This window comes from Muscardinus avellanarius, assembly GCF_963383645.1.
Source record: "Muscardinus avellanarius genome assembly, chromosome: 3".
NCBI classification, from domain to species: domain Eukaryota; kingdom Metazoa; phylum Chordata; class Mammalia; order Rodentia; family Gliridae; genus Muscardinus; species Muscardinus avellanarius.
In genome coordinates, this window is record NC_137788.1 from 82,209,775 (window position 1) to 82,233,990 (window position 24,216).

The 24,216-nt window shown below is 38.9% G+C and overlaps 1 protein-coding gene and 1 pseudogene across 2 annotated transcripts in view; one reads left to right on the forward strand and one right to left on the reverse strand.

The window, feature by feature from the left end:
* Nucleotides 1–24,216, forward strand: part of RPAP2 (RNA polymerase II associated protein 2) — a gene marked incomplete at both ends in the record, with an annotated part of 92,912 nt that overhangs the window by 28,886 nt on the left and 39,810 nt on the right. The window contains 4 exons of the mRNA XM_080692790.1: nt 5,047–5,082; nt 5,903–6,836; nt 13,776–13,858; nt 18,153–18,233. Of these exons, the coding sequence (XP_080548916.1) occupies nt 5,047–5,082; nt 5,903–6,836; nt 13,776–13,858; nt 18,153–18,233 (1,134 nt within the window). The remainder of the gene's footprint in view (nt 1–5,046; nt 5,083–5,902; nt 6,837–13,775; nt 13,859–18,152; nt 18,234–24,216) is intronic.
* LOC308260951 (large ribosomal subunit protein eL32-like) lies at nt 22,206–22,610 on the reverse strand (annotated as a pseudogene). The gene has a single exon. The product of its transcript is annotated as a large ribosomal subunit protein eL32-like (transcript).

Consider the following 24,216-nt stretch of genomic DNA (forward strand, 5'->3'; position numbering starts at 1 on the left):
TTTGAAACAGATTTTATTATGTTTCAAAATATGTTTGAAGAATTCTTACCCCAAGGGAACTATATAGCCTGCTGCTTCTGTTGGTGTGTGTGTGTGTGTGTGTGTGTGTGTGTGTGTGTGTGTGTGTCTGTCTGTCTGTCTGTCTGTCTGTCTGTCTGTCTGTCTCACTAAGTTGCTGAAGGCCTCACTAAATTGCTGAGGCTGGCCTCCAACCCTCAATCCTCCTTTCTCAGCATTTCCAACTACTTGAATGGCAGGCATGCATCATCACACAGCTAGGAAATAACAATGGAAAAAAAAAGAATTTGAATTTCATTCAGTAAAGGAGAAAAAGGAAAGCATTGTAATTTGATGCCTTGTTCTTTCAATCTCTAGTAACACACACACAGATAACAATAAAATAGGGCTAGGGGTGCAGTTCAGAGATAGAATGTCCCTGGGTTCTACCCTCAGTACTACAAAAATTAAAATATAAAATAAACTACACATAGCAAAAATGAACTGAAATTTATATTGACACTCTCATCTCATACTGAATAAACTCAACTCTAGTTTATTATAGTGTCAGGTACCATTCTACATTTTATAAATTGGGAACAGAGAGTATTTAATGTGACTCATAAAACAGTTAATATCTAGAATCAAGATTGAGTGTAGTTCTCTTACCTAAAGTCAGAAAAACTAATGGCAAAGAAAATAGTATATTTTAAAGTATACTGAATTCTGTGAGCGGGATTAGGCAAAGTTGGTGTCCTTGCAAATTTTTGGATTATTTTTCTGACCTTGACAGCAGCAGGATATAGAAAGAGCTTAGACTTTGGCAATGGGTAAAGTCCAGATCTAGATTTGTTACTTCTTAAATGTATTCTTAACAAGTCAGTTGGCCAGGCCTGGTGGCGCACGCTTGTAATCCCAGCATTCGGGAGGCAGAGACCGGAGGATCAGGGTTCTCGGACAGCCTCAGCTACTTAGTGAGGCCCTTCCCAACTCAGCGAGACCCTGTTTCAAAAAAAAAAAAGACTTTAGCCAGCGTGGTGGCGCACGCTTGTAATCCCCGCGCTTGGGAGGCTGAGACAGGAGGACCGCACAGGTTCAAAGCCAGCCTCAGCTACTTAGTGAGGCTCTCAGCAACTTAGTGAGACCCTGTTTCCGAATAAAATATAAAAAAGGTCTGGGAGTATAGCCCGGAGGTAGAAAGCCTCTGGGTTCCACCCCCAGTACCGCCAAAAATAAAAATTTAAAAATTTAAAAAAAGACTTTAAGCCGGGCGTGGTGGCGCACACTTGTAATCCCCGTGCTTGGGAGGTGGAAACAGGAGGATTGCGCAGGTTCAAAGCCAGCCGCGCTGGCGTAAGAGACCCTGTTTCAAAAATATAAAATAGGTCTGGGAGTGTAGCCCGGAGGTAGAAGGGCTTCCAGGAACCCCAGTACCACCAAAATAAATAAATGAATAAATAATAAAAAAATAAAAAGACTTTAAAAAATAGGACTGGGGTGTAGCTCAAAGGGAGAATGCCCCTGGGTTCCATCCCTGGTACCAAAAAAAAAAAAAAAATGGTCAGTTAATCTCTTAAGAGTTTCACATTTTCACCTGTAAAAGTAGTTATAAATTGTATGAAGATTAAATAAAATAATATATGAATCACATAAGGAGACAGTTTGGAAAAATGAAAAAGTGCTGGAGGTAGATAGTAGTAATAGTTGTACAACAATATAAATGGACTTGTAAGCACACTGAACTGTATACCTAAAATGTATTAAATGGCAAATTCTGTGTGTATTTTACTACAATATTTGTGTGTGCTGCAAACTGAACCCAGGATGTGGTGCATGCTGAGCATTTGTTCTATCACTGAGCTATACACCCATGGCCCCTTTAATGCATTTTTTAAAATATCCACCTAGCATATAATAGGCATTAACTATATGTTAATTTTTCTCTTGCATTTAGAAATTGTGTTTTTTTTAATAATTCTTAAAAAAATATCAAGTGGAAGGCTGAGGCAGAAGTTCAAGGCCAACTTGGTAGTGAGATCCCATCTCAGAACAAAACAAAAAAATTGTATAGCTGGGAAGTGCTCATAAAATTACCTTAAATTGTAGTCACAATTTACAAGTATGTTTATATTCTGATTAAATTTGATTCCATCACACTTGGACCTTACTCTTCTAATTTGGAACCATTCTGTCTTCAAGATCTTGAAATAAGAGCTTCCCGTCTCTCACCACAACCTCTATTTCATCTACAGCGATCAGTCTGCTTTGTAACCTCATTCTGACCTGTCTCCCCTGCTCTATTCTTCTGGGTTGGCTGACCCTTATTTTATTTGGGGGTTTTATCTGTATAGTTAGCAAATATAGTGTTGTCTTCTCATACAGCCTCAGATTGTTTCTCCTTTAACCTTTTGCCACGTCCACTTCCCAAGCTCCAGACATCCTGTTGGTTTTGTTTTGTTTTGTTTTTCTATGCTGAGGTTGCTGAACATTAGTGGGGAAAAAATGCTCAAATAAGAACACTGACACTAAATAAGTGATATTATTTAATGAAGTCCTCACAACATCCCTAGGGAAATACTGTGTCATCCATCTTATGGGTGACAGATTCAGAGAGGTCTAGTGACTTATCCAGGACACTTGAGTGATATAATGTGGATTTGGGGTTTAACTCAGGTCTGTCCAGCGCCAAAGCCTGCACTTTGCAGTCCATTAGCCTTGTTCATAGCTGTGTGCTCACATTTCCCCTTTGTTTCTTATTGACTATCTGATGTGTTCCGATCTTTCCTGCTCCTCTTAAACCTTGAACCTAACTCCCGCCGACAGCAGATGATTGAGCCCACTGCTTTACTAAAACAGTCGAGGGCGTCCAGCGGGGTCCCCTTCAGCGTCCTTTCTTCGTATGCTCTCACTGTGTTTGTTCCCTCACTGCTCGCGCAGGCCCTCTTCTTTGTTACTGATTCCATTCCCTCCAGAGCTTTGCTGTGTGATTTACTCCTATTCTTCGCTTACATGAAAAGGGCTAGTGGGCTATGGCTATGTGATTGGGGGACAGGGCTGGGTTTTGTGAAAAGTGTGGTGGCACACACCTGAAGTCCCAGTACTTGAGAGGCTGAGGCAGGAGGAGCGCAGGTTCAAGGACAGCCTTGACAACATAGTGAGACCCTCAGCAACCTCGCGAGACCCTGCTTCAAAATAAATAAAAGAGGGATGGAGGTGTGGCTTAAAGGTAGAATGCCCCTGGGTTCAGTCCTCAGCACCAAAAAAAAAGAGAGAGTATATTTAAGCATGATTGCATGTTTTAAATTTTTTTTAAATATGTGTTTTAAAATAGAAAGAAAGTTGGTATTTGGATAACACCACAGTGAGAGTCAGGATTAACTTCAAACATCTTTATATAGAAACTATCTCTCTTTATAATCCCAGCTGATATGAAGGTGTGTGTGTGTGTGTGTGTGTGTGTGTGTGTGTGTGCGTGCGCGTGTGTATTTGTGTTACTGGAGATTGAACACAGAGATGCTCTACCACTGACCTATACTTCAAACCTGTGATCCTCCTGTCTCAGCTTCCCAAGTACTAAGATTACAGGCATGTGCCACCACATTTAGCTAAGTAGACGTGTGTGTGTGTGTGTGTGTGTGTGTGTGTGTTTTAATGGGGCTTGAACTCATAGTCATTCTGAATTACAACTCTAGCCCCTTAATTATTTTTTGTTTCGTTTATTTGGAAATGAGTTCTCACTAGGTTGCTGAGAATCTTGCCATGTTGCAGAGGCTGGTCTTGCTTTTATTTTCCCAAGTACTGGAATTACAGGCTTGTGCCACTCCACCCAACTGTAACTTGACTCTTTCTTAAAAAGGTGTTTGTTTGGTTATTTATCTATTTACTTATTTTGTGGTATTGGGGATTAAACCCCGGGATATTCTACTGCCAAACTGTACCCCAGCAGGATTTTATTTTTGTTTTGAAACAGAATCTCACTAAGTTGCTGAGGCTGACCTTGAACTTGTAACCCTCCTACCTCGGTTTCTCAAGTACTAGAATTATAGGTGTGCATCAGTGCATCTAGCTATTTCAAAAGTAATCTTACAGAATTGTTCTGTCCTCATGGGTTCATTTGCTACTATTTTATTCCTCTTTATGTTTGGTTTTGTAAGAACTTTTTCCTCCATTTTTAATATCCATGATGGCCAACTGTGATTACAAACATAATCTTAGCCCTCAAGGAGCTGGTAGCCTTGTTATGAAACCAGAGCTAAACATAGGAAAATAACATTTAGTTGATAGTTCTGGTAATATGTCATAAAGGAATACATAATTAGTTAATTAATTGTACAGATATCAATGACTCTGGAATTTAGAAGAAAGGTTTTGTCCAGGTTAATCAAGGAAAACTTTATTGAATATGTGGAATATGAACTCAGTCCTGAAAATAAATAAATTTGAGGTAAGATAAAGACTAATCCACACTTCTTATTGACTAGTTTTACAAAATTTTGTTATTGAGCTTCTCTTCCTCCTCCTCCTTCTCCTCCTTTTTCTTTTCTTGGAACTGAGGATTGAACCCAGGGTCTATCGACCTCCCATCTGAGCTATACCCCCTCCCCCCACACACAGGGTCTTGCTGAGCTCTTGAGGCTAGCCTCAAACCTGCTCCCTTGTCTCAGCCTCCCAGTAATTGGGGTTACAGTCATGCACCACCATGCCCAACTAGTTTTTTTTTTTTTAAGAAAAACATGTTTATAACATACCTATAATCCCAATACTTGGCATGCTAAGACAGGAGGATCTCAGTTTTGAGGCCAGTCACAGCAAATCAACAAGACCCTCAGTACCTTAGTGAGACCCTGTTTCAAAAGAAAAGTGAAATAGGACTGGGGGTGTGGCTTTCAGGTAAAACACCCCTGGGCTCAATTCCTAGTACCAAATATACAAAAATCTTTTTATGAACCCTTCTATTTGTATTTTCTGGCCAATGTAATTATAATAAACACTTGAACGTGTTTGACAAGTCAGTTGCCTTAGTTTTCTATTTCTCTGTCTTTGTCACAGGCACCCTGATTTTCAGCTGCTAAAGGAAGGACAAAGGTATGGTTGAATTGGTATCGCTTACCTTCTGTGTAGTATTCATGGGAGTAGGAACATTAGAGTGAGCCAGGTGGTATGAGCTCTTGGGCTTCCTGTGCTGACGTCGTAAGTGTCCTGTCCCAGCGCACACAAAGAAATATTTGACATGTTCAGCTTTTTCTTTTGTGATGGTAAGATGATGTGTTTGATCTGTATGATTTATTGCACAGCTGTTCCTACTGAGGAAGTCTAATTGAACCTGTTGAAATATGAGACAAACACAGCCTCCATCTCAGATACTGTGCTTTTTTTTGTCAGCTAGATTGTGCCAATTACATCTGTTGAAAGGTTCTTGTAGACTTATTTTATAGGATTTCAAGGCATTGTGTATCAGCTATTTAAGTATTTGAAAGTATTAATATAAATTCCAGGTTCTGATTTTTTTTTTCTAAACTCCTCTGATAGTGTTGCTTGCCAAACCATGGGCATCTCTTAAAACATTCCCTTTAATTCTCAGAATAAATGCTCCTGGTCATTAGTTGCTGCCTTAGTTACTTGGTATTGAGCAGAAAATAGACTAATTCAGTAGAATGTAATTATTAATTTTTTTCTTTCTACTGTACTCTTTTAATAATTTAAAAATATTCAGTGGGAACAGGAAAAGGTAAAAAGAAGGATAACTATATCAAATAAAATATATATTCTAAAGTTTATATATCAGTCTCTATAAATTAGGCTATGCCTGGGAAATAAAAATTTCTACCTTGAAAGTTACGAAGTATAAATACCATGGGACTCTTCTTTCCTTTTATAGTAATTTTGTCTTTCTTTTCTTTTACAGTGGCAATTCAGGAGAAGAAGTACAGTTAGGCAGTAAAGCTATTAAGACATCAGATATTGATAATCCTGGTCAGTTTGAAGAACAGTATGAATGTAGTTCTTCTAGTTCTTACAGTGATAGTACTAGTGATAATGAACAAGAGTTTGTTTCCTCCATCCTACCGGAAAATAGACCAAATGCAGTGGGTACAAGGCCACAACTGCACAAGAAAAGCATAATGAAGAAGAAAGCTGATCAGAAAGCCCACTCTAAACACAAAGACAAAGAACAGATAGTCATAGATGTCACTGAACAGTTAGGCAATTGCAGATTAGACAGTCAGGAAAAAGCTATAGCTTGTGAATTTTCTTTACAGACGGTGAATACACAGATTTCTTCAACTAGTCCTTTGCATGAAAGATCAAATACTTCAGGAAATTTTGAAAATAAATACAATATGTCAGAAATAACTCTTGTAGGCATAAGTAAGAAAAGTGCTGAGCATTTTAAGAAGAAATTTGCCAAGTCAAACCAAGCTCCTAGGTCAGTCTCTAGCTCCATGCAGGTGTCTCCTCAAGTTGCAAAGACAAACTTACTTAAAGTTCTGAAGGAGACTTTGACTGAGTGGAAGACAGAAGAAACCCTGAGGTTTTTGTATGGCCATAATTATGCCTCTGTATGTCTGAAACCCCCTTCAGCTTCTCTGGTTAATGAAGAACTTGATGAAGATGATATAGATTCTGATCCAGATAGTCATTCCTCTGCCTTGGGGGAATCTCAGACTAGCTTGGATGAGTCTTTACCTTTCAGAGGATCAGATACAGCCATTAAACCACTGCCAAGTTATGAGAACTTGAAAAAAGAAACGGAAACCCTAAATCTGAGGATCAGGGAGTTTTACAGAGGACGTTATGTTTTCAATGAAGAAACGACCAACTCACAAGACTTGGAAGAGGTATGTCTTAATTATGAGCTTTTCCAGGCTGTTAATATTTGAAAAAATCGCCATACCAAATACTGGAGGAGTATGAAGAATATTAAAGAGTTAATTGTAAAGTTTTTGTAAAATTTCTTTAGCAGTTTTATCTGTTAGTTTAAAATGCCATCCCCATGATGGGCATGGTGGCACACTCCTGTAATCACAGTACTTGAGAGGCTGAGACAGGAGGATCACAGGATCACAGCCAGCCTCAGCTACTTAGTGAGGCTCTCAGCAATTTAGTAAGACCCTGTTTCCAAATAAAAAATAAAATAGGACTAGGAGCATATCTTAGAGATAGAATGAATGCTCTTGGGTTCAATCCCCTGTACTACCACCAAAAAAAAAAAAGAAAAAAAATGCCATCTCTACTTTTGACCTTACTATTTTGCAAATAAATTGAAGTTTGTTTCCAATAATTTTTTTTTTTTTTTTTTTTTTTTTTTGGTGGTGGTACTGGGGTTTCTGGAAGCCCTTCTACCTCGGGGCTACACTCCCAGACCTATTTTTACATTTTTTTATTTGGAAACAGGGTCTCTTAAGCCAGTGTGCATGGCTGGCTTCAAACCTGCACGATCCTCCTGTCTCTGCCTCCCAAGTGCGAGGATTACAAGTGTGCGCCACCACGCCTGGCATCCAATAATGTAAAAGTAGCTTAGTAAGGTGGCACAAAGTTTTATTTAAAACCTAGTTCTTGCCGGGCGTGGTGGCGCACGCTTGTAATCCCCGTGCTTGGGAGGCAGAGACAGGAGGATCGCGCAGGTTCGAAGGCAGCCACGCGCGCTGGCTTAGGAGACCCTGTTTCCAAATAAAAATGTAAAAATAGGTCTGGGAGTGTAGCCCGGAGGTAGAAGGACTTCCAGGAACCCCAGTACCACCAAAAAAAAAAAAAAAAAAAAAACAAAAAACCTAGTTCTTTGCGAGGCATGATGGCACACACTTATAATCCCATTACTTGAGAGGCTAAGACAGGAGAATCATGGGTTCATGGCCAGCCTCAGGTTATTTAGTGAGGTCCTCCACAACTTGGTGAGACCCTGTTTCAAAATGAAGAATAAAAAATAGGGTATAGTTCAGAGATAGAATGCACAGTACTCCCCTCCCCCCAAAAAAACCTGATTCATTTAGTAAGTCAACTCTAGAGTCTTTTGTCTTTGTAGATATATATGCTTTCAGATCTCTAGCCAGACGTTTGTGTTTTATTTCCATTAGGACTGTAGGCAGTAATAGATTTACTAGTTGAATAACAAAAATTTGGATAATATTTTGTAAGCATGCCTATTTAAAGTATTATGGATGAAAATAGTGGCATAAAGGTGACTTGTTTAGAAATAATGGATATAGAAAATAGAAAGTACATTGAGTATACTAGATTTTAATATCTACTCTGTCATTTATTAGCTTTGTGATATAGTAATTTCTTGAGTCTCTTTGTTCATCTGTAAATGAGACTATTACAAGTTCCCTTGCCCAATTGTTTTGTTTTAAAGATAATTTATGTATTTATCATAGTGTGTGACCTATAGTTGATACTCAGTAAATAGTCACATAGAGACAATAGATGAGCCAAGATCTAGGAAGGACCTTTTAGTATTTTTGTTACCCATTTTCAGTTGGTAGGTACTGTTTGGCATAAAGAGGAGTGGCTGATGACCTTGTTTTTACCATAATAATTTGTTTCTAAAGATTTTTGAGCTGGCTATGGTGGCACATTTGTATAATCTCAGTATATGGAGGCTGGGAGGGGAGGATCTCAGGTTCAAGGCCAATCTCAGCAACTGAGATTCAAGGCTAGTGCCATTACTTAGTGAGACCCTGTTACAGAATAAGGGGTAAGGGTGTAATTCGGTGATAAAATGCCCCCAGGTTCAATTCCCATTACCACAAAAATAAATAGGCACATGAAAATATTAACAGTATAACAACAAAATGGAATAGTTATAACAGGATACTGTAAGAATAGTTATATAAATGTGGTCTCCCAAAACTTCTTACTTGTACTGTCCTTACCTCTCTCGTGATGATGGGAGATGATACAGTGCCTGTGTGACAAGAGAAAGTGAGGAGAACGACGCAGGCATTGTAGTGTTAGGATGCATAGGCTGGTGACATGGCAAGAGGACCACCTGCTTCAGGTGACCTGGATCACCAAGCCACGGTGATGCAGGTGACTGTGTCAGGAACACATGATGACAGCGTTTGGGTATCTTGAATAGTGGAAGGTGTCTTTTGCCAAAACCTTTTGGAAGAACATTATAATTAGAAATTGTGTGTGTGTGTGTGTGTGTGTGTGTGTGTGTGTGTGTGTCTATTTCTGGAAATTGAACCCAGGGGCATTTTACCTCCAAGCTACACCCCCCCCCATGCACCAGCCATTTTTATTTTGGGGAGATATATATATAGAGAGTGTATATATATATATATATATATATATTATTAGGGATGGAACCCAGGGGCATTCTACCTCCAAGCTATACCCCCTGCCCTATTCTTTATTCTTTATTTTGAAACAGGATCTCACTAAGTTGCAGAGGGCCTCACTAAGTAGCTGAGGCTGTCTGTGAACCCCGATCCTCCTGTCTCAGCCTCCCGAATGCTGGGAATACAAGCATGTGCCACCATACCTAGCTTTGTGTTTTGTTTTTGAAACAGGATTTTACTAAGTTGCTTGAAAGTTTCACTAAGTTGCTGAGACTGGCCTTGAACCTGCAGTCCTTCTATCTTAGCTTCCCAAGTATTAGGATTATAGTTGTGTATCGTCATGCCCAGCTTGTCTTTCTTTTTAATTCATCAGAGTGTTGCTGCAGAAGTTGTAATTCTTTTGTAGTCACACCAGTGACTTTAATGCCATGTTCTATCCAAAGATGATGTCCCATAATTTCTTCCTTTAATGTCAGTGCAATTTGAAACATTAGAGCAAGTGTGTGGGGATTGAACCAAGGAGCATTCTACCTCCAAGCTATAGCCCCAGCCCAGTTTTTATTCTCTGTTTTGAAACAAGTCTTTCACCAAGTAGTGAAAGACTGGCCGCAAACCCAGATTCTCCTGCCTCAGCCTCCCAAGTACTGGGACTACAATCATGCACAGCTTTAGAGTAAATTTTAATAATGACCATATTGCTGATTAAGCTTCTGTTGTTTTCTTCATCTTCCTCCTCTTCTATAGATGACTCAGTAGGTTCTTCCATTTCCTCAGTTGTTAGTACTTCTCCACAGCCTTCACTGTGTTTTTACTCCGTTACCAAACATGTTGACAAATCCTCCTCTACACCTTGTCTTACTGCAGGAATGATTTTCCTTAACATCTCTATCAATCCCTGAAAGATCTTTAAAATCATTTACAGTCTATTTTATAAGTTCTTCCAGCAGACATGTACAGTTTCTAGCTTTAATTTATCCTTTGAAATTTTGATGAAAATTATTGTGTTAGCAGCAGTGAATAGTTTGCAACTGTATTATGTCTAGGTTGGGATCCTCAGTCAATTGCTAATGAAATAATAGCTTCGTGGATATGTCCTTCTGAAATCAAATAAGCCAGGCGTGGTGGTGCTCGCTTGTAATCCCTGCGCTTGGGAGGTGGAGACAGGAGGATCACGCAGGTTCGAAGCCAGCCGCGCTGGCTTAAGAGACCCTGTTTCCAAATAAAAATATAAAATAGGTCTGGGAGTGTAGCCTGGAGGTAGAAGGGTTCCATCCCCAGTACCAAAAAGTAAAAATAAGAAGAAACCAAATAATGCCCTAGTGAGGCATTAAAATAGAGCCTCAAACAGTGAGGCTGTATTTGGAGGAAAAACCACAATTTTGACATTTTATAGGCAAAGCTCAAAATGGCCAGGAACACTGTTGGTTATTTATATTTTCACTTTGGGGATGAAGCATCAGTGGAACCTTCTGTAAACAAAGTGACTGTCACCCTGGTGTTCTGATTTAACTGCTTTGAGAACAAAAACAGGCAATTTTTGTTTCTTTGTAGGAGTGGGTGGGTTTATCTCTCCATACACTAAGCCTGCCTTTATTACTTGCCCCACAGTGTGGCCACATAGTTGACGTGTGCTTCGTGTTTCATTTGCTGGTGCCACCTTTGCACTTACATGAATGTAGATTTGTTGGGCATCTTCTTCTAGAAGAGCCCAGTTGCCTCACAGTTTAAGACTTGGCTTTTAATGGTATCCTCTTTCTGTTTTTTAATTTTAATTTTTGTTTTTGTTTTCGGTACTGGGGACCTGAACACAGAAGCATTCTACCTCCAAGTTATAACCTCAGCTCCTTTTTATTATTATTATTTTTCTTCTTACTTGGAGACAGTGTCTCACTAGGTTGCTGAGATCCTCAGTAAGTTGCTAAGGTTGGCTTAAAACATATAGTCCTCCTGTCTCAGCCTCCTAAGTACTGGGATTATGAGGGTGCACCACCACGCCCAGCTTGGTATTCTTTCTTTTTAATAAACTCTACCAGATGTATGGCAGCAGGCTTTTTCACTGGCAGATTCCGCCTCTCCCGTAATTTGTATATTTTTTAGTCCAAACCTATTCTTTATTCTGTTACCATCTCTTACCGACAGCAAAATGTCTTATTGTCCCTTTTTCAGGAAATACTTTGTACACAACAAGTTCCTGTCAGTTGGAATACATTTTCTGTTCAAATCTTCTCATAAGTTTTAATGCCTTTTCCTTTTTTAAATTTTTAATTAATTAATTAAATTCATTTATTTGCAGTACTAGGAATGGAACCTGGGGCATTTTACCTCCAGGCAACACCCCCAGCCCTATTGTTTTTTTTTTTTTTAATTCTTTACTTTGACACAGGATCTCACTAAGTTGCAGAGGGCCTCATTAAGTAGCTGAGGCTGTCCTCAAACTGCAATCCTCAGCATTCCAAATGCTGGGATTACAAGTGTGTGACACCTCACCCAGCTGCCTTTTTCATTTTAACTGAGCTGTAACCTTTATTCTTTGAGGTGTGACAGCAAAACTAGCACAATTTTGCAAATAGATTTGTTCTTATCATCGATCTTAGCAAACTCCACAGTATTTTCATTTGAGAACATTCTTTTTTTGTGTATGTATGTGGTACTAGGGGTTGAACCCAGGGCCATTCTACCTATCAGATACATTCTCGGCCCTGTTTTATACATTTATTTAGTTCTGAAACACAACCTCAGGTTGCTAAAAGCCTCACTAAGTTGCTGGGCCTGGCCTCAAACCCGTGGTCCTCCTGTCTCAGCCTTCTAAGTACTGGGATTACAGGCATGTGCCACGATGCCTGGCTCCGTTTTTCATTTATACAACACTTTACAGTTTCTCTCTGGCATATCCAAATTCCAACATCACTATTCTTGCCCTCTGTGGCCATTATTAAGTAAAATAAGGGTTACTTGAACACAAGCACTGTGATACCACCAGAGTTGATCTGATAACCAAGGTGGCTACTACACAGTGACTACAGGGTAGCATGGTGTATGTATCCTGAATATGCCGGACAGAGGAATGATCAGTGTCCCACGGTGGGTGCAGCAAAATTTCATCATGGTACTCAGAACAGCACATAATTTAAAATTTTTCAGTTGTTTACATCTAAAATTTTCCATTTAATATTTTCAGGCCACAATTGATCACAGATAATTTGAACTGTGGAAAATGAGACTATAAGGGAACAACAGCCATTAATCGTGCTAATGAACTTTTAGGGTGTTGCCAGTTTAGGGGATATTATAAACGGTGTTGTAGTCAACTTCCTAGCATATCTCTCTCTTCTAATGAACATACAATTCTGAAGGGTTGCATATAGTACTGGGACTGCTGAGTCATAGTATATACATATATGCCACTCTATTAGGATTTGAGGTAATTTCAAGGTATTCAGTTCTCATAGGTATTTTCTATTAATTCTTAGTCCTAGGGTGTTGTCCTGTTAAATTCTGCTGTCAAACTTGGGGAAGGTTGCTCATTCTCTTCCCTTTTTGGCATGCTCTGAACTGTAATTTTTTTTTTTTCAGTGCTGGGGATGAAACCCAGGGAATTTGTACCTCCGAGAGATACCACCAGCCCTATTTTTTATTTTTTATTTTGAAACAGGGTCTTACTGAGTTGCAAAGGGCTTCACTAAGTAGCTGAGGCTGTCCGAGAACTGCAGTCCTCCTGTCTCGGCCTCCCAAATGGTGGGAAAAACTCTAAAATGAATTACTTTCTCCTGTCTCAGCCTCCCAAGTCCTGGAATTACAGGCATGCGCCACCATGCCCAGCTCAGCCCATAATTCTTTACTGCCCCGTTAGTTCTCTGATTGTTTGTTTTTCGCTGGGCACTGTGGCACACTCCTGTAATTCCAGTATTTAGGAGGCTGAGACAGGATGATCACAGGTTCAAGGCCAGTATATAGTGACTTAGTGAGACTGTTTCAAAATAAAAAAGTCCATAAGGGCCGGGGATGTAGCTCAAAGGTAGAACACCCCTGGGTTCAATTCCCATTACATTACTCGCACACACCCAAAATAATGTGAGTTATTTTCTCAACTCTTTCAGTTCTTGAGGTGAGGATTGATTTGAATTATCTGCTACTTCTGGAAGCAGAACTTCCCATATGTCTTATAGAATTTGCTGACTTTCATCCTTAAGTATTTTACAGTTGTATAGCATTTAGCAATTTACAGAATCCTTTTGTATACATTTTCTCATTTAATAAAGGATTAATGTCCCTATACACTGATGAAAAGACTTTCAAGAGACCAAATGACATAAGCAAGTTTGCATCAGTTTAATGGCTCAGCTTATACTCAAATTTAAATCTTTGAATTCTTAAGTCTACTTTTTGACCTGTTATACCAGAGGTGTAAACATTTGTACTTAGTATTTACTGTTCTGCTAATAAAAGAATGTCAATTTATTATTCTATTTTGCTTTGTTAAAAAATGTGTTTCAGCATGGTTCCACATTCCCACTGATAGATTCAAGTTCCCAGAACCAGATTAGAAAACGCATCGTACTGGAAAAATTGAGTAAAGTGTAAGTATGTAATAACAATTTCAGTTTTGTAATATTTTAAAATTAACTTAATATCTATGAGTTTATAATTTATAAGTCTTGTCCTTGAATTTTAAACATTTTGAAAAATAATATAATATGAAAAGTTTACATCGATTTATTCATTGAAGAATTTAGATTTTTCTAGTGCCAGATGTGGCGGTGCACACCTGTAATAACAGTACCTGGGTGGCTGAAACAGGAGGATCACAGGTTTGAGGCCAGTGTACATTAACTGAGAAAGAGCCTGTTTCAAAATAAAAGGGGCTAGAGGGCAGTTCGGTGGTAAAATACCCCTGGGTTTAATCCCCTTTACCACATACACACATAAAATATATATATTATCCATGAAATACTAAATTTGGGTAGAAGACACAAAGAATCATGAAGAGGGAGACTGAGATTATAGGGATAGAAAACCAAACAACCTGACTCCCACTAAATATTCTGCCGAAGTCAGGAGGAAAATATCGATACTAGAAACGTTCAAATACTGATTTTGGTGAATGTGCCAAATCAGTTTCATGTGTGAACAGAGGTTGTTGTTAAGTTTTAAAGGTCTGTTAGCTCATTCTGCTTACATGTTCATAGAATCATTTCATACTTAACAACTTGAGTTTTTGTTCAGGTCAACTTCACACTTGAAGCTTCCCATGGTGGAAATGATTGTTTTTTTTTAATAATTAACAAATGGCTTAAAATTGTTTATTTTGATTTCTCTGTCAAAAGGAATATGAAATTTTTTCATAGATATGAGGACTATCTTAAACTTTCATCTTGTATTTTCCTTCTTTAGCAGAAAACATGGGAAAGAATACCAGTCGTTCTTTAAGGAGCTATAAATATAGAAAAGTTAATTTTGTTGTGGTTTGGAAATAAAAAGTTTCTGGAAACATTATTTGTAATATAATGGGAGGTGTGATTATTTTACTTTAAAGTTTATGTTTCTAAGCTACATTAATCCCTTTGGATTGGTTTTGTATCTTGATATAAAAAAAACTAAATCAAGAAGAACTATTCCAGTTTGTTTTGTGTATGTATGTGTGTAGTGCTGGGTATTAAACCCAGGGACATTCTACTTCCAGGGTACAGGGTACTCCCATCCCCCCTTTTTTATTATTTTTTCTTTTAAAACCAGGTCTTCCTAGGTTGCAGGGTGTCTTGCTAAGTCACTGAGGCTGGTCTTGAACCTGTGATCCTCCTGTCTCAGCCTCCCAAATATTAGCATTACATGTCTAGATCCCAATACTTACATTTTAAGTAAATGTTGAAGTTTATGAGTTCCAGCTATATGTTAAGCTCTTCTAATATAGTAAATCTATTATTAGTTTTGCTGGGTTTTTTATTTTGTTTTGTTTTTGCAGGTCTGGGGATGGAACCCAGGGGCATTCGACCTCTGATCTACATCCCCTGCCCTATTCTTTATTCTTTATTTTGAAACAGGGTCTCACTAAGTTGCGGAGGGCCTCACTAAGTAGCATAGGCTGTGTGCAAACCACAGTCCTCTGCTCTCAGCTTCCCAAATGCTGAGATTACAAGCATGCCAAACCATGCCCGGCTTGGACTAGTTTCGCCTTCTATCTGAACTTCATACATGAACACTTGTTTCTCTGTATATTAGTATACAAAACAGTATAGGTCACCACCTATGATTTATAGTACAAGAAGATAGATACCAGGTTTTTTGATACCAATGTATTTTGATACCAATGTATTTTGAAAGGTGAGATGGATCATCCATACAGATATATAATACATATATAATACATAGATGAGAATTTATGTGAAAATAGTCTTCTAGACTTTTTTTTTTTTTTTGGTGGTGGTACTGGGGTTCCCGGAAGCCCTTCTACCACTGGGCTACACTCCCAGACCTATTTTATATTTTTTAATTTGGAAACAGGGTCTCTTAAGCCAGCAAGGCTGGCTCCGAACCTGCGTGATCCTACTGTCTCCGCCTCCCAAGCGCGGGGAATACAAGCGTGCGCCACCACGCCCGGCAGTATCCAGTTTTAAATCCAAGATCATATAGGCATGTCATTGAAGCAGTCTGCTCCTTCTGGGTTTTGGCTAACACCGAGGATACCACAAAAAACTTTGCTATAAGTGGAACAAGAAGTGAACTTCAGAAGACATTGGAAAAGCTTAAAAGAAAGCAAAAAGAACAGTGAAAAGATAACTAATTATGGTGGCATGAGCGTTTTGTCCTTGTTAGTGAAAGCAGTTGGGCTTTTTCTTATAAAAAAAAATATTTGGCCACTGATTTGAACAAACCAATTAGAAATAGACCTTAATATATATTGAATATTAAATATTAAGGAATTTTGTGGTTAGATATGATTATTTTATTTTACTTTATTTATTTTGCAGTACTGATGGTTGAACCCAGGGGCATATTACCTCTGAGCTACATCCCCAGCCCAATTTTATTCTTTATTTTGAAACAGGGTTTCACTAAGCTGTGGAGGGCCTCACTAAGTAGCTGAGGCTGGCCATGAATCTTCCTGTCTCAGCCTCCCAAGTAATGGAATTACAAGTGTGCACACCACACTTGGCTAGATATGATCATTTTAAATATAAAGAAACTAACTTTGCATTTAGAGATACAAATGGAAATAGGGATCAAGTAATATGGTGTCAGGCATTAACTTCAAAGCATTACTGCAAAAAGAAATGAAGAATGAATCAAATACAGCAAAATATTGAAAGGTTACATCTAGAAATAGATATATGAGATTATTCTTGCTGTTCTATCTTGGAAAGTATTTGAAAGTATTTTTTAAATTCTTTTTAAAAAGTCAAATGTTAGCTGGAAGTGGTGGTACATGCCTATCATCTCAGTACATGAGAGGCTGACACAGGAGGACCACAGCCATCAGCAGCCTAGCAAGACCCTATTTCAAAGTGAACACACAAAAGGCTGAGGGGATGGCTCAGAGATGACCCTGAGGTCAAGCCCCAGCATCATACACGTAAAAAAAGGTAATAATGTTTTTATTGGAGATTCAGCAATATAAAAATAGTATAAAGGAGGAAATAAAAATCACCCGAATCCCACTACTCAGTGGTAACCAATTTTAGTATTGTGATGCTTATCCTGACATACATACAGCATATGAATATTCATTCCCTGTGTTTTCCTGATATGTAGTCAATACAAAAGCATTTTGTTTTTATAAAAGTGGGATCCAACTATATATTTTTCACTCAACATTTATCTTTTCCACATTTTAAAAAACAGATTTATCAGGGCATGGTGGTGCATGCCTGCAATCTCAGCTATTTAGAAGGCTGAGTCAGGAGGATCACAAGTTTGAGGCCAGCCTGGGCAATTTAGGGAGAACATGTCTTAAAAAATAAATAAAAAATTTAAAAACACGCCGGGCGTGGTGGCGCACACTTGTAATCCCCGCGCTTGGGAGGCAGAGACAGGAGGATCGCGCAGGTTCCAAGCCAGCCGCGCGCGCTGGCTTAGGAGACCCTGTTTCCAAATTTAAAAAAAATGTAAAAATAGGTCTGGGAGTGTAGCCCGGAGGTAGAAGGGCTTCCAGGAACCCCAGTACCACCAAAAAAAAAAAAAAAAATTTAAAAACACAAATTTATATAACTTTCAGGGTTTTTATTATATTTATTAAATGTGTATATTATAATTTATTTATCCAGTAACCTGCTGATACATGTTTATTATTTTTAACTAAAAATATCTCTGGCCACATGTGGTAGCACTTGTAATCCAAGTACTTGGGAAGCTGAGACAGGAGGATCACAGGTTCAAGGCCAGCTTCAGCTACTTTGTGAGCCCCTCTGCAACTTAGTGAGACCCGTTTCAAAATAAAGAATAAAAAATAGGGCTGGAGGTGTAGCTCAGAGGTAGGATGCCTCTGGGTTCAATCTCCAGTATTGCAAAAGATACATATCTATATTTCTGCAATAAGCATCTTTTATCTGAGTAATGTTTATTTGATTATTTCCTTAGGATAAGTTTTTAGGGTGTCTGCAATTAATGTTAATATTTATTGTTAAATTGCTCTTCAGGTAAGAAAAACCAAAGACAAGAACTGGCAGCAAAACTACTTTCTGTCTTCAGTGCTTCTTCGCACTGTAATGTGGACTACAGAGTAGCATGTGGAGTTACTCTGAAATGTTCCCTTATCATGGCGGCTTCCACCTAAGTGCCATTATTACCTGTGAAAAATAAAGAGTTAGGCCTGACTCAAAATAGAGTTCTTTATTGTTAAATTATATTGTAAACAAATTTAATGTTTTTAATTTTCAGATTGCCTGGACTTTTGGGTCCTCTTCAGATTACATTAGGAGATATTTACACTGAACTTAAAAATCTTGTCCGAACTTTCAGGTTAGTGTTAATATTATATTTCCTTCTCAGTTATTTTAACTTGATACAAGAAGAAAATAAGTGATTTACTTTCAATGTCTTAGTTCTAAATACAATGTTCTCTTTTCCTCTCCTATAAACATTATTTCTTGTCTTCTACTAAACCCAATTCTTTATTTGCTCAAACCGTGATATATTTCACTTTGGATAATTTATTTTTATAATAACCTAAAATTAAGAATGAAAATTATACTTATAACACAAAGCCAGTTACATTGTGAATTTTAGTGAAATAGTATATACAGAAAAGACATCCACACATTCCAGTCTCTTGGTTCTCCTACTCTTTCCCTTCTGCAGTCAGTCATTTTAGGATCTTTGGGAGGATCTAGGTTCTGTTTGCAGACAGCCTCAGCTTTTTAGTGAGGCTTTCTGCAACCTTGTTTCAAAATAAAGAATAATAGTCCCTAGTTTGGACATATTAGAGAAAACCTATGTCCCTTCTCCTGTGCTTGGCTGATCTCACTTAACATAATGTTCTGTAGGTCTTTCCATCTTCTTGCGAATGACATGTGATTTTGTTCTTTATATGGAAGGGTAGGAGAGGAAGAAGGCTAAGGTTGATCAATGGAGGAGCTACGTCTGAATGTGTGTAAAAGTATGAATGTAGCATGGTCAGCCTGGACACTCATTGTTGGGAGGGGGAAGGGTAAGTAGGGGGTGAGGAAGGGCACCAAGCACTGTCTGAATGTATGCCATTTTCAATATGATCCAGAGGGGGGGGGGAAGGGGAAGAGAGAGAGAGAGAGAGAGAGAGAGAGAGAGAGAGAGAGAGAGAGAATGAGAGAGAGAATGAGAATGAGAATATGAATAAAATGTAGCGCTAGGGGTATAACTCGGAGGTAGAATGCCCCTGGGTTTCAGCACCTTGATAACTAAAATTATCATGTTAAATTGTTAATAATTTCAGTGAAAATAAACTCAATGCTATAGTTATATTGTGCTGCCTCATAGTGAGGCAATTGAAACTTCTTTCAGGGACAGGAGTAATCTCAGTGATAGAAAGCATGAGATCCTAGGCTCAATCCTTAGAAGCAACAACAAAAAAATATTCTTTAAAATTAGAAATCTAGCAGGGCACAGTGGTGCATGCCTGTAATTCCAGTACTTGAGAGGCTGAGACAGGAGGATTGCAAGTTCGAGGTCGGCATGCAATACTTAGACCTTGTTTCAAAATAAAAAATTAAATAGGGCTAAAAGTGTAGTTCAGAGATATAACATCCCTGAGTTCAATTCCCAGTAACACAAAAATTATTTAATTAAGATAAAGCCAAGCTAGGCATGGTGGTGCACGCTTGTAATCCCAGCATTCGGGAGGCAGAAACTGGAGGATCACAGTTCACCGACAGCCTCAGCTACTTAGTGAGGCCCTTCGCAACTCAGTGAGACCCTGTTTCAAAAATAAAAGACTAAAAAATAGGGCTAAAAAAGAGTGCAGCTCAATGATAGAATGCTCCTGGGTCCCATCCTCATTACCACAAAAATAAAATAAAACCAGAACTGGGGGGGGGGAGAGTGTGTGTGTGTGTGTGTGTGTGTGTGTGTGTGTGTGTGTGTGTGTGTTGCTAGGGTGGTGGTATAGCTCTAAGCTATACTCCTGTGCCCTAGAGTAGCTTTGAAGAAAATCTTATGGTTGTGTCTTCTGTAACTATAACTATACAATGAAAGTTGTCAGTCTCTTCTGTTGTCTTTAAAATTAGAGCCAGGTGTGTGATGCATTCCTATAATCCCAATATTTGGGAGGCTGAGACAGGAGGATCACAGGTAGTCCAGCCTTAGCAACTTAGACCCTTAGTAACGAAGCAAGGCTCTATTTTAAAAAAAAATAGGGCTTAGGAGTATAGCGTGGGGGTAGAATTCCCCTAGGTTCAGTGCCTAGTAACACATACAGACAAAATAGAATAGCTCTTTTTTTTTCTTTTTTGCAATATTGAGGGTTGAACCCTGAGGCATTCTACCACCAAGCTGTACTCTCAGCCCTATTTTTTATTCTTTATTTTAGAATAGAGTCTTGCTAAGTTGCAGAAGGTCTCACTAAGTAGCCAAGGCTGGCCACAAACCTGCAATCCTCCTGTGTCAGCTTCCCAATACCGGAATTGTAAGTGTACACCACCATCACACCTGACTCTAGAAATAGCTCTGTGTGTGTGTGTGTGTGTGTGTGTGTGTGTGTGTGTGTGTGTGTGTATACATACATACATACATATATATATATATATATATATATATATATATATATATATATTTTTTTTTTTTTTTATGGTACTGGGGGTGGAACCCAGAGGCTTTCTACCTCCAGGCTATACTCCCAGACCTATTTTATACTTTATTTGGAAACAGGGTCTCACTAAGTTGCTGAGAGCCTCACTAAGTAACTGAAGCTGGCTTCGAACCTGTGCGATCCTCCTGTCTCAGCCTCCCAAAAGTGGGGATTACAAGTGTACACCGCTGGCCGGGCGTGGTGGCACATGCTTGTAATCCCCGCGCTTGGGAGGCGGAGACAGGAGGATCGCACAGGTTCGAAGCCAGCTGCGCTGGCTTAAGAGACCCTGTTTCCAAAAATAAAATAGGTCTGGGAGTATAGCCTGGAGGTAAAAGGGCTTCCAGGAACCCCAGTACCACCAAAAAAAAAAGAAAAAAAGAAAAGAAGAAGAAAGAAAGGAAGGAAGGAAGGAAGGAAGGAAGGAAGAAAAACAAGTACGCCACCACGCCCAGCTATTTTTTTATTTTTTATTTTTTTATTTATTATTATTATTATTATTATTATTATTATTATTATTATTTTGCGGATCTAGGGATGGAACCCAGGGGCATTAGACCCCCGAGCTACACCCCCTGTCCTATTTTTTATTCTTTATTTTGAAACAGGGTCTCACTGAGTTGCAAGGGGCCTCACTAAGTAGCTGAGGCTGTTTATGAACCACGATCCTTGGGTCTCAGCCTCCCAAATGCTAGAATTACAAGCATGCATCACCACACCTGGCTTAAAATAGCTCTTTAAAAAATAAATATTTTGTCAACAAAACATGAATTTGGTCTTCAGAAAAATCGTACAAAGGTAAAGGTAAAGGGTAAGAATAAAGGACTCTAGCTGGGCGTGGTGGCGCACGCTTGTAATCCCCGCGCTTGGGAGGTGGAGACAGGAGGATCGCGCAGGTTCGAAGCCAGCTGCGCTGGCGTAAGAGACCCTGTTTCAAAAATATAAAATAGGTCTGGGAGTGTAGCCTGGAGGTAGAAGGGCTTCCAGGAACCCCAGTACCACCAAAAAAATAAATAAATAAAGGACTCTGTCTTACTTGTTTCATTAGATGAAGCTAAACCATGATAGCAACAGAGAGTTATGGAAGTTTACAACAGTGAATTACCCTTATGAGGTGGGGAAGACATTATATCATCAGGGACATCCTCCCTGAAGAAGTCACATTAAAATTAAGACATGAAGGATAAGTACTAATGTCTTTTAACTAGCTTAACTAGACATAATTACTAATGTCTTTTAATGTAGCTCAGTGGTAGTGTGCTTAGAGTGCATAAGGCCCTGGGTTTAATTCCCCAGCAGGATAAAAATAAATACTTAGGTCATTTGAATTGTATTTTATATCTCCTGGTCTCTGATGTCAGTCCAAGCATTTGTCTAGTTTCTTCATAGAGATATCAAGGGAGCATCTGGTCGTGTGCACAGTGTAACTGCAAATTGAGAATCAGTAATCTCACCAGACCAGAAGCCAATTCAGACCTGGATATTTCCATCAGAAGAATTTGAAAGATCCAGTAGGCCTAAGAGAGTTGTTATCAAAAGACTTTCTTAGAAATCTACCATTGGTTGTCTTTGTAGTCATTAGTAAAGAGGTTTTTCTGGGGGGAAGGGGAATGTCAGATGGCAGTTTTTGTGTATTTATATAAGCATACATGCAAAAGCATGTTGTGAGGTATCTACTCATTTTCTCTGCTGTGCAGCCTGGCGTTGGGGTTGGTGACTCTGATGGCCAGCTGGGCCGTTCTTCCCATGATGGCTTTGTTTCTTGGAGGAGACATTGTGAGCAATCTCTGCAGTCAGATTTGTTGCACATCAGGAGCACTTCCAGCCCCTTGACGTTGTAGACCAGGTACTTCAGGAAGCCACTGGGCAGCATGCACTTGGTTTTCTTATCGCACCCATAACCAGTGTTGGGCATCAAGATCTGGCCCTTAAATCGTCTCTGCACCCTGTTGTCAGTACCTCGGTTTCCACCAGCTACACTTAATCTTCACATATTGATCTGACTGGTGCCAGATGAACTTCTTGGTTTTTTTTTTTTTTACAATCTTGGGCTTCACAAGAGTTCTGAGGGCAGCCATTATGTTGAATGGAAGATAGCTGTCACCTCCATAGGCAGCGCTGAATAGTAAAGAGGTTTTAAAATCAGCCGGGTGTGGTAGCACATACTTGTAATCCAAACATTTGGGAGGCTGAAATAGAAGGATCACGGTTTGAGGACAGCTTCAGCTACTTAGTGAAGCCCTCTGCAACTCATTGAGACCCTGCTTCAAAATAAAGAATAAAAAAATAGGGCTGGGGGTGTAGCTCAGAGGTCGAATGCCCCTGGGTTCCACTCCTAGTACCGCAATAAATAAATACTCATTTATCTCCTCTCTAGACCCTAAGTAAGTAGTGTGCTTAACCTAAGTTAACCAACACAAGAGCCATCTTGCTCTTACGTCTCTAACAGAGCTACAGACAACAGCTATGCAGACTTTCAAATGACCTTTTCCTGTTGTGCTTATAAACTTTTATCATCTTTTTCTATCATTTCAATTATATAACTGAGTCCTTTCAAGTCACTTTCTGCATTATTTACAATCAATAAAAGCAAAGCAAATACCATTCACATTCCTGTAATCCCAATACTTGGTAGCTGAGACAGTAGGTTTGCAGGTTTGGGGCCAGCCTTAGCAACTTAATGAGACCCTGTTTCAAAATAAAATAGGACTGGGATGTAACTTGGAGGTAGACTGCCCCTGAGTTCAATCTCCAGTAGAAAAAAAAAAAAAAAAACACTAGATGAAATTATATGCTAATATGATTGTAAAGTTGAAACACCATGGACCAGGATTTGATCATTGACAAAGTTATGATGAATACATAGAAATTTATTTTATATTCTAAATTTATATATACTTGAGGTTTAATTTAAAAATCGGGGAAAATATGCCCCAAAGTTATGTGTCATTTTGGTAGGGGATATTAGAAATTCTGTTCCCCAAACAGAATTTGCTGTTAGGTAAGTTGTTTTTTAAAATGTTTACTTTTAGTATCTGTGGGTCAAAATACATAGCTTTAACACAATTATTTAAATTGGCTTTGCTTCCTTGTAGAAAAATTTCAGTTGTTTAGAATATAGAATGGCCTCTAGTAAGATAACTTAGTCTTTAGATTCTGACGGAACAGTGTGACTGTTCACTGGAGTTTCCAAGCAAAACCTTTGAAAAAAATGCCGTATCGATAACAGTGACTAGTGTTGAGAAGTCTTTCCAATCAATACTAACAATGGGAAAGAGTTGGCCTAAGTAACAGTATCCTTCTCTTTGAAATGGCGGCCAATAGTAGGGACTTGTAGAACAGTGGTTCTCAAGCATTTGCGCATCAGAACTACCTGGGGAGTTTTTAACAACTACAGATTCTTGCCTTTGCCCCTGAAGAGCAAGTTTCATTTGAGTAGGGTTGGGCTCAGACATTAGTATTTCTTAAAAGCCCCCTGGGTGATTCTAACGTGCAGCTGGAGTTGAGAGCCCATTTCAGGACCTAAACACAACACAGCCTTTCCAGCTCTTTAAAGAGCCTTCTTCCCCCAGTGGATAGAGCTGTCCTTTCCACTGAATCGCATCACTGGCTGTCATCCAGATGTTATATTGATGTGATGCTTGGTAATGATTCACTGTAATCAGTGTTGAATCAAGATATTTC